The following is an 11,908-nucleotide window of genomic DNA, read 5'->3' as shown; positions in this document are numbered from 1 at the left end:
CAAAACCAAAAGGAGAGGAGCAGCCAATCTCACTCCTGTTCACACACACTCACTCTCACACGCGGGTGGAAACTCCTTGCTCTCTTCATCCCCCTCTTCCTCCGTCCACAGGAGCCGGTAAGTGTATCTGCAGCATGCGTGTTTGTGTGTGTGTAGCCTCACTAATGATCTTGTTATCCTGAATGCAATCAAATCCTCACTGTAATTTTCCAACATCTACAGTATCTATTCTAAGACTTTAGTAAAGAGTATAGATGTTGTTACTGTATGAGGAGGTGTCTACAAGAGTTATAACATATAGTATACAATCTGTGCCATGTTCTCTAGGGGTGTAAAAAATATCAATACGCTTGTGTATTGTGATATTACATTTTACGATACTGTATAAATTCTCAAAACCTCACCCAATTACCATTAAACCCAACATCAACTTTAGGTGACTTTTAGGGACTTTTTTTTTTTTACTTATGGAAAGATCATACTTTCAAGACATCCCACAAAGATGGCCTTGGCTCCTATAGTTTACATGAAAAGACTGGTGCCAGATTTTTGTTGTGTTTAAATCCCTCCCAAAAAATGAAAATATATCGCAATATATCCTACTATATTGCAATATATCAAATTACAATATAGCCATTTAAGGCAGTAGGATGAAGTACAATAGTAGCGTTAGTATATATTTTCAGAAATGTACTCTCTATTTCAAATCAACTCAAATCGACCAAGGTTTATTGCTCAGACATGTAGTCATCTAGGATACATCAATGAATTGCTTTGATAGCTGCCTTCCCCACATTAAACAAAAATATAGTAAGGTAGAATAAAATATTAAGAGATAATGCTGAAAATTTGTTTGATAGTTTGCTTGCTTATCACACTATGTAACCAACTTTTAAATCTTTTTTCAGATAGTTTAGTACTGAAAGTAATTGAATCAAGTTAATTGATACTGTTTACTTATAATAACATTGTAATTCATTATCTAAACAGTTATGAAGATAACATAATCATAGCAATAACATAATTATATACTGATCGCATGTCATCACTGTCTGATGAAAACCTACGTGTCCAAAATGGTAACTTTACAGGAGAAGATAAAAATGATTTTTTTTTTTTTACTTTTAATAAAAGTTAATGTTAAGTGTTTTTTAGATACTTTTAGAAAGTTTGTTTGGGTCTATCCATCCAGATTATTTGCAAAGTTTTCAGAGTAGCTACATGGTTCAAAAGATTGAGAAAGCTATACAATACTGACAAAAAAAAAGTTTTTAATGAGCCAACAGTGATACACACACACAAAAAAGAAATGCTTCTAGAACTTTTTTATATCACCAATCAACAGTAATAGGATTTTTTATTATGGACGCTGTTGTATTTAAGGGCTCCTAACCCCAACTAAACCAACCAAACCCTTGGTATTGATGACCTAAATGGAAAACAGTGTGAAAGTGCTGAGTGGTTGGGTCACATCTTGGCATTTCACTGGGCCACAGGCTGGCTATAATAAGGGAGGATTGAGCACTTACACCTTGGCAGGCTTAGTGACCGTGATGAAATCTGGACGTGGAATGAGACACCCTTGAAAATGAAGCCAGTTTTAATTGTGGATCAGACATCCAGCTTAAACTTTTAAACTTAACTTCAGCGAAGACGTATTTGGAACGTATTAGGAACAGTAGGCCTATTCCACACAAAGAACTGTTACAGAACATTTGTATTCATATTACTGCATCTACATGTGGGGGACATATTTGTTTAACAAGCAGCATGAACTGTTATTTTACAAGGTATTTATTTTTTCTGCTGGAGGTTTGAACTAAAACTGAAGGAATCAATGTGTGGATCAGTGTTATGTTTATAGTTATATTGTGTAGCTGCTGCTTATGTCAAAATCTGGGACTGTGTCTGGTCTCCTATGTTTGTAATTATACATTCTGTCTAGCTAAGAACGTTTGTGCTCTTGATAAAATATTAATGCAGCCAGCTACATGCTCTTTCTGTTCAACAAGGAAAAAAGAAATCACTATGAGTTCCTATAAGTCAGCTCTGGTGACAATGATAGGGGTTAATTTAACTCTGGCATCTGTAAACAGTTCACACTACTGTAGACTACAGTATCTCGCTTATGATCTATGTCCTTGAAAGTGTATGTTATTTCAGATTTAAGGTATATGGTGAAGAAAGAAGGAAAACTGTTGTATTGAGCTTGTTCTTATACTCATGTTTAGTAAAATATTTGTTTACAGGAGTGGTCAGGAGATACAGACACTAAACACATATAGGTACACATTATGTAGGAAACATTATCACAGTCAGTAGCTTGGAAACAACCTTCTATAGTTGGTTTTATGTAGTATGTAAATACGTTTTACTCCCCAGTACATGTCCTGCGCATTGGCAGATATTTTGTAATGGATTCATTACCATGCATTATGCCTAGATTTAGTTAAGTGTCCCATAACAAGCTGCTCCTTGACCAGACACATCTAGGTCATTTAGGCTGGAGAGTTCCCCTTTTTTCTTGTTTTGGAACTGGAATTTTTTTGTGGCATGGACTTTACTTTTTGACACAGTCCAAATATTTGAGGGCAGAATTTTGGAAAAGCCATTCCTGCTGCATAACGTTAACCTGCTTTATCCATTCTACCACATCTAGTATTTGAGGTCACTGTCCTGGTGTGTCCAAGTTTCAATCGTCTAGCTGATGGTTTATGGTTATTCTGAAAAATTCAGAATAGTAATAGTCCTTTCTTATGTTTAATCCCTTTGTATAATGTTCAGGCTTATTTATCAGTTGTTACAATATTCTTGGGGGTTTAATGCCTTGAAGTTCAAAGCTGTCATTATTCGATTTCTCCCAGCCAATTGGAACAGAGGTCATTAACATTAACCAACCTGAAAGACGAAAATAACAAAAACAGATGGTTTAATTGTAAGCGCTACAGAGAGGCTGGAAAATGTTCATGCAAGATTGTTAAATTATTATTACATAGGCACACATACATGTCATTAAACATACAAGGAGACTTTAGCAACATCGTCTGGTCTAGAGATGGGCAATATGATGATATTTTTCTGTATCATGAAAAAACTTCTTATCTTATCGACAATTACATTACAATATCCATTTTTAAGCATATTGTGAATATCATCAGTGCTTAAAGAACACTAGCCAAACTGTAGCTTTTATTACAGAGAGTGTAATTAGCCCTGTGTAATAGAGCAGGATATAGAGGTGGGCAATATATTATTATTTTATAACATTGTGATAAATTTTCTTATCTTATCAACAATATGCTTTAATATGAATATCAAGAATATCATCACTCAGCTGTACATTTCGTTACAGAGAGTATAATAAATCCTGTTTAATTGGATGCTTTGCAACAAAAATAAATAAAAATCACTGTACTAGGCATGAAAAAGTTTTGAATAGCAGAATAGCACAATCTGACACTGCTGATGGCTATACTATTCATATCGATATCAGAAGTATGTTTTATCGACCGAAATTAAGAAATATTTTGTGATAAATAAATTTTGTCCATATTGTCCAACACTATTTGGATAATATGCATGAAAAACTGGATAAAATTCACTGTGCTATGAATAAAATCTGTCTCTACTGAGGACTTTTGTTTGTGTGCCAAAAGATTGCGATACATATGGTGTATTGTGAAAATGTCACTTGTACCACCGAAACACACACCAACAGACTAACAAATCACCAACATGTGGTGTCACCACAGTACTGAGAATGACCCACCACCCAAATAATAGCTGGTCTGTGGTGGTCCTGTGGGGTCTTCGCTCTTAAACCACTCTTGTTCTAACCTGCTTTACTTGGGGGGAGCTGGGAAATCTGAAGCAGTATGACGGTTGTATATGACTGAAATTGGTTCAGAGATAATTTTCCAAAAGCTGATGCTTGCATTGCGCGTGTGTGCAATGACAAAGTATGGGCGGGCAATGCCCCCCAGTCCCTCTAGAACTGGTCTTCCATTAAAGAAACAGAAAGACTACAAACTAAAGACAAAACAAAGCAAAATAAAAAGACTACAGACCTTTTATAACTTCAAACCTCTTTGTGATATGTTCACTTGGACGAAGGAGTATCTGGCATTTTTTAAAAAAGGTTTTAGGCATGGCAGCAACAATATGTATCTTATTAGCCATTATTGGATGGTATGCAGGGTATTGGGACTGTAAATATTAGGGCTTGACATTCAGTAAGACCCTCTCCTCTTATGGACAAGAATCTTTCTAAGAGATGATGTGATGTGATGTGATGGGAGTGGTGCCCCCTAACATTCTGAGTGAAACAGAGACGGGACTAATAGGACGAGAGAGATTAATCTAAGAAATTGCCTCAGTCTGAAGACACAGTGTTTATGTTTGATCTCAGTCTGACCAGTTAAGAGTCCTGCTGGCTGCTGAATGTGGTAATATTATGACAACACACAGGATATGAAGATCATGTGAGTATCTTTTCTGCGTTAGCTCTGTCTCCCCTGAGATTTATCAGAAGCAGACTGTGCTGCCATTGATCTGTCGCTTTCTTTACAGGCCTCATAGCCACTGCTTAATGTAACCCGCAACTGCTGACTCATTGGCTGTTTCAGTTGCTATGGTGACTGCCAGCTTAGGAGGATACAGAGCGTGACATGAGGTGTAGACAGAAAGCGCAGTGTACACCTCACCAGACCAGTGATCCCACTTTATACTGTACATAATGTTCTGTACTTAATAGTGTAGTAGTATTGTCGAGTTAAGTGATTTTTTAAAAGTGATTTAAAAAACGTTGTTAAAAAATCTTGGCGATATGGTGTGACTGAACACATTTTCTGCATGTTCAGCAAATTTTAGTGTTAATTTTACTTAAAACAATTAAATATCATTTTCATATTTAGCTCAGTTAAAGCCCAGACTGTCTGCACTGTCATGGTAAAATTTCATGGTAATTAAAATTTTAATCATAATTTATCTTTGAAACAGGATAAAGTCACTATGATAAATACAACATGTCTGCAACTCTAGGTCAACCTTGTTTTCATCAAATGTTTTATTTCATTAATATTTTCCACCATGTTGTTCAGCTTTCCACGCCAGGGCGGACAAATACATGTTAGGAAATAAAAAGTGAAGAGTAATTAAGTAATTTCTGTGTAGTCTGAAGTCTAATGAATAAATAAATATGAAAAACAGTCAAAGAAGTCATTTTCTGTTCATGTTCTGAGGGGCCAAAAAGATGCATAGTATTCTGATTATTACCCCTAAACTCTATGTAATTTTGTGGGCAATTATTAGTGATTTTACTTGTCTTATGTGCTTCTTTTCTTCACAGGATTTCCCAACTTGCTTCTTTCCTCTCTTGATGCCAAAGAAACAGCAACAAAATATGGTTTGACCTGCAGAAAATCTGTCACAAGATGGGGGCGTCTCTGTTTGAATGTTGACCATAAGAAGATGAAACTGCAGCACAGATAGAATGACAGCAAACATTGAGTCAGCTCTATTGTATCAGCTTTAAGCTCAGCAGGGCCTGCATGCAACCCCCTTCAGCTCCAAAGAAACAAATCAGTCTTACTGACCAGCCAAAGCAATAGGAGGACTGCATTAGCATTTCCATTGATCTCCTGTTTATTTTTAACTACTCCTGCCTGTTTGTGTTCGACAAGCCATGGACACTGACACAATACCGCAGATTAATGTGGAGGACATCAGTCGTGTGGACTATGACAACCTGGAGGTTGCCACGGATGACCACTTGAGAACCCTAAAGGCCTTGGCTGACAAGCTGAGGCTAGAAACCAGAAGGCCATCCTATCTAGAGTGGAAGGCCCAAGTGGAGAGTCAGAATGCCAAAGAACCGTCTGAACCAGCGTCCCCTGAGCCGGGTCAGGCTGCTGAACAGGAAGACACAGAAATGCCCAAACAAAACGGCCAAGCTTCTGACTTCATACAAGAGAGCAGTCTGACCTCAAGAAACCTGAAAGGCTTCGGAAATATTGATGAGGCTCTCATCTGGCTCAGGAAAGAACTGGTAAGAGAAACCTGAGGGCACGAGTATGATTAAACCCATTCATTTTCTAGGTCATTCAGTTCCAAGTGTTTATATAAATTAGATACACTGCATTAATCTTAATGAAGAAGAAATAGCTCATTATATTTATTATTATAAATTAGACAAGCAACGATACACAAAATAAAAAAATGTATTTGATATGATAAGGTGTCTAGACATGATAGATTTTTAAACACTTTTTAAATACAGCCCGGTGACAGAATATGTGTTTTCTGCTCGTATAGTATGACATGTTAGTAAATTTAGGTTTGCAGCACATGCAAAGCTCACATGCATACGTAAAAGGCCTGAAAATATTTTCAGGCACATCTTTTCAAATTGGTACAATTTTCAATTCTGAGTTAAATTCTCAAGATTCCATACAGATTTTAATAGTATTTATGATGATACAAATTGTTTTAAATAATTGTCAGTACTTGCTTTTACCATCTAACCCCAATACATACCCCTAATAAAATAACTCCCTGACCAAATCTGGCCTTAAAAGCTATATATGTTGGTTTAGGCTGTTGTGCTGTAGTTTGTACTGACCAGCATTCCAGCATTAAAAGCACAACATTTTATATACTGTTACTGTTTTTTATATTTCTAAATAATAATTAAACTGTGTGAAATTGCTTAAAATCGTGTTTCTGTATGTAAGTTGACACATGGGTGTAATACACGTCACATCATACAAATAATTAAGAATTAAATAACATGCATAACTGACAAATTTGACTTTAAATACAATGTCACAGTATCATAATGATTATAAACAGCATCAAATTCATGCCTAGTTTGTATACAGTTGCTTAGTAAGGTCAGTATTGGTGCTTATACTGATGCAGTTTATCCCATCAGAGGATCACTATTGCTACAGGTGTTTTTTGTTCAATAAAGTTGTAATTTAGTTGTGTTTTCTGCAGGAGAGAGAAAGGACACTTCTCCTATTATGCAGCTAATTAAAATGGAACAATGGGGCAAGCGTCCAAGGTTCCATTAGTACATAGAGTTTATATTGAGATTAAAGTGAGTGGAAGTGATGATCAGCCTGGTCCATCTCTCCCCTTCTGCTAGTTGAGTGTGTGACTCCGCTCAGCCATGAGGCCAGAGCTGTGGAGGCACGCACAGGGTGTTATAGTTCAAGCATACAATGAGGCGCCTTTCAACATCTATGAAAATGGACCCATTTTTCCTCAGCTGTGCCCAGTGTGTGTCCACAAACATTTACCAGAAGAAAACCATGCATGAAAATAACGATGTTCCATCATTTATGATGATTGGGGGGGGGGGGGGGGCTCTCTATCTCTGTTCTTCTGTAAGAAACAGTGTTTGGTATGAAGATAAGATCCCCAGGAGGGAATTAGGGACAGAATTTAGTTCAAATAAGTAGGGATGCACCAATGTGAGAATTCTTGGCCGATGCAGATATCCAATATTACACATGTATATATCTGTCAGTGTTGATGCTGATATACACGTTTATAATTTACAGAGAGACTAGACACCCTGGTATAACTTTATTACGTTAAAATTAATAAAACTTACAAAAAATTAGCTCAAATCAGTAACATAACCATCATCCTTTTATGAAATACAATAAATGTGTTAAAACGTACCATATTTTTCACATTATAAGGCACATCGGATTATAAGAAGCACTTTCATTAAACATCTTCTTTCTGGTCTATTTTCATACATAAGATGCACCGGATTATAATGCACATTTTATGCGACTCTAGGAAGGCACAGGTGTGGCTCCATGATTTCCTTTTAATTCAGCACGTCTCGCTGTGTCTCGGGTGGAAAAGATTAACTAAGCTAAGTAAACAAAACTGTAATTTGCAAGAAAAAACATTTCAGACTAGTCAGATGAACACAGAATGTAAATCTACACAGATTTCTAACCTAAAACCTGTTTATTTGGGTGAGTTAAGCGCTTCCATTCATTTACAGTAAGCTTAGATTTCCAGATTTTCACTAAAGCTGAAGCATTAGTGTTTAGCACGGTTAGCGGGTAATGCCAATGCTGCTACAGCAGTGCTAGCTGGGGTTAGCAGCAGGCTACAGTCCGATAATACTTACCTGACCAGTAAAAGAGCTAGTGCTTAGCGCAGTTTGTGGCTAATGCTAATACTGCTGGAGAAACTTCACTGAGTGGCTTTACTAGTCTTTACAACCTGACTGGTAAAATTTATACATAATGCTCACCAGCTTATACCTTTTTTGGGAAAAATTAAATGATTTTAAGTGAGCCTTATTGTGTGAAAAATGTGGTAAACAAAAAAAAAAGCAAAGATTTGGCAATACCACTGTAATTCAGATGATAACAATGCTTAATTTTTATTTTTTTGCATTTTTATGGTGCATCCAGACTCTATAATAGTTCGAAAAGAACCGCTTGCATGTATGTGACATAGTGAATGTTTAATTAGCCTCATAGATACTGATAGTGTTCTGGTTGTCTGGTACCATGATGTTGGCAGCACATTCATATTAGTTGTGCTACCACTTTATTAGTTGTGCATCCTCTTGACCCCCTGCAGTGGTTTAACTGTTATGGCTAATCAGTGAATATACAAATTAAAAATTAATGGTCAACATGGAATTTAGGCTCAGGATATTTAAATTGATTATCTGAGAAAAAAAGTATAGTGAAAATGAACGGCTTTCTTTTTTGTGAAAAGTACTTTATAAACCCCCCAAAAATATATGAAAAAATAATATAAAGTTTGTGTATGGGTTTTATTTTTATTTCCTTTTTTGAAAAGAAAAAAAAAAAAATTTTACAAATTGTACATTAGGATTACCTGTATGCTTTCAATAAAGAATTGATCACAAAAAAAAGAAATAAAAATATGTTTATTTTGGAAATGTATTTGTATAAAAGTACAAGCAATCATTTGAACTGATGCTTAAGTAAGTGCAAATCGTACATAATTAAGTTGATGTAAAAATAACTTTTCAATCACTGTTTTTTTATATACAGGAGGAGATACGTCTGCAGGATCAGCAGCTGGCACGCCAGCTCATGCGTCTGCGAGGCGACATCAACAAGCTGAAGATCGAGCAGACGTGCCAGGTGCACCGGCGGATGCTCAACGACGCTACCTTTGGCCTGGAGGAGCAGGATGAGCTCTCTGATCTTCTGTGTGACGGTCCTGTCACTCCAGGGTTTGGTCTCTCAGCACCGCTCCGTCTGATCGGAGTCACTAAGATGAACATCAACTCTAGACGCTTTTCCCTTTGCTAGCCTGACTGTAAACAAGGTTATCTTCTACATGGTGATACATCTCCTTCATGTTCAAATCATGATTACATGCTGAATGTGAAAATGGTTGAAAATTTTATTGTACAACTATGAAAATATTGTCTATTCTCCAATAATACTCTATTTTTGTATATATTTTTAAATATTAGGAATTATGGGAAATTGGCTGGTTGCAGCTTTCTGGTAGTATGTTTACTTATGTGCCCCCTGTTCCAATCATTTGTTCTCATGACTGGAACAACTCAAATGAACTCATGTCTAAATAGATGATTGACTTTTTAATATAGTCCTACACCTGAGGGACAGCAGCTGCTAGTGCTGAGATGTCAGCATGTTTATTTTTACTGCACACTCGAAGCCTTATTTTTTTGCTGAAGTGATTCTGAAGGGTAATAAATATAATGCATACTTGAACAGTACATCCTTGTTTTGTCATTGTAAAAGCAGTAAAAGTATGCTTCAATTTTCCAGTTTTGTATATAATTATATGCATACAGCTTTCATACAAAAAAAATGCAGAGCTCAAATAATGCAAAGAAAACAAGTTCGTTTTTATTCAATTTTAAGAATTCAGAAATCAATATTTGATGGAATAACCCTGCTTTTTAATTACAGTTTTCATGCATATTGGCGTGTTCTCCTCCACCAGTCCTGCACACTGCTTTTGGATAACTTTATGCCACTCCTGGTGCAAAAATTCAAGCAGTTCAGTTTGGTTTGTTGGCTTGTGATCATCCATCTTCCTCCTGATTATATTCCAGAGGTTTTCAATTTGGTAGAATCAAGGAAACTTGTCATGTATAGTTTCCTGTCAGAGCAGAAGTGACACAGAGAGGGCACAATAGAAAAACACGTCTGTTTTTCAGTTCAGTAAAATTATCCAGCTGGTAATACAGCACTGTTCAAATATCAGATACCAACTTTCATTTACAAATTCTACCTTATTTATAATAAGTTTCATCTGGAGAAATAAAAGGAAGTGAAATAATACTGGAATACTGGCAATCCTGCATCTAACAAAAGGAGGACCACAAATAGAGCCTAGCCCATTTCTTTAACTATATTCTAATTAAGCACTACATTCCAATATCTTCCAGGGGTCATCAGACGGGCACATATTTAACAGAACATTACAAAGAAGCCTCTGCAGCTAAATATAATGTTAGATGTTTCAATGTTTATTACTTTCACTGTCCACTTTAGTACAACTTCCATTGTATTAATTTTGTTGCTTTTTCATTTATACTTTGGTAGTGTCAAAATTTTCTGTCCCAACAGTTTCAAATGTTCTTTTTTTTTTCTCTTTTCCTAAGAAGAGTTTCTTAATCATCTCCACATCCTTTTAGACCCACAGTGTTGACTGTTTTCTCCCAGTAGAGGGATGGATATAAATGTGCACTTTTAAATGTTTTTAGATCTGAAGTGAGAGTGGAACTTGATTCTCTCCTCTTTCTCAAAGGTGAATGCTTTAATTGTTGTTTATCTGATGGGAACGGTTCTGGAAGTCTCTGTTGTTTGTTTGAAGTCCTGTGTTCTCTGTACCATTCAATCTTTAATTTAGGAAACTCCTGTTTTTTTATCCATTTTCCATTGACTTTCTTTTATTAGAAAGTGGGTTATCTCATATTTAATATATCCTGACAATAAATAAATAATTTTATTAAACATTCAATAGCAAGAAATTGGCAAACTATTAAGCAAATGAAGGTTGAGGTCATTGCACAGTACTCTATGTTTGATATTGAAAGCTTGGCAATGTAATGGTGTATTGCTTTGCAGTCGAAACATGAACGTTTCATTCTAGAATATTTTGTATCTACAATAAACCTTCTGTTATAGTATTGTTTGTGTTATAATTTTAGTTTATATGCATTGCACACACACACCATATTTAGGTATTTGCCAACAACTCTGTTCAACTCTATTTTATGTTTTTTTTGTGTTGTGTTTTAGTAGAAAATTAATAAGTATCATACAGTCTCATTGTACAGTGTAATTGCTATGTTTTACAGTCCATATGTCCTAAATCTTGAATACACTCAACTCATTATGTTGAGTATATAAACACAAAACTCATTATGTCTATAAAACAATTTGAAATAATGGATACTATTTTGTCCTGTATGTGAACCTCAAATTGCGCTCTGCGTTGTCTAGAAGCAATTTGTCAAAAAGAAAACAATCAAAGAAAGACTTTGTGCTTATTATATGCATTTGAGAAGTCTTTGTTTGTTTAAATCAGAGTAATTGGGTTTTTATTTTTGTGCTCCTACTTGAAATAATCTAAAATTATGATACTAATAGGGAACACTGCCATGCATGTTTCAATCATGAAGAAATAACTTTTGAGGTTAACTTATTTTGTGATTGTTTTATTGGTCAGAAACCAACATGACTACTAGAATGTATGCTGTGTGGAGTAGATGTGTAGAACATCAACAGTGACACAGAATGGAAAGCCCCTTATATTGACCAACTTCTCTTTTAAAAAGACGAGCTGTGGAAACAGCAGATCCAGGACCAAAGGCCACATTCAAAAGGCTAATGTTTCACAGCCCCTCACAATG

The 11,908-nt window shown here is 35.8% G+C and overlaps 1 protein-coding gene across 1 annotated transcript; it reads left to right on the top strand.

Annotated features, from left to right (window-relative positions):
• Positions 1 to 6: 6 nt before the first annotated feature.
• fam167ab (family with sequence similarity 167 member Ab) lies at positions 7 to 11,182 on the top strand. Its single transcript, XM_007256625.4, has 3 exons — positions 7 to 117; positions 5,348 to 6,046; positions 9,060 to 11,182. The coding sequence occupies exons 2-3, from the start codon at positions 5,684 to 5,686 to the stop codon at positions 9,321 to 9,323; spliced, it is 627 nt and encodes a 208-aa protein (XP_007256687.3). The 5' UTR covers positions 7 to 117; positions 5,348 to 5,683; the 3' UTR covers positions 9,324 to 11,182.
• Positions 11,183 to 11,908: the final 726 nt, after the last annotated feature.

Source organism: Astyanax mexicanus, chromosome 1, assembly GCF_023375975.1.
Source record: "Astyanax mexicanus isolate ESR-SI-001 chromosome 1, AstMex3_surface, whole genome shotgun sequence".
NCBI classification, from domain to species: Eukaryota; Metazoa; Chordata; class Actinopteri; order Characiformes; family Acestrorhamphidae; genus Astyanax; species Astyanax mexicanus.
This window is presented reverse-complemented; position numbering and strand designations above follow the sequence as displayed.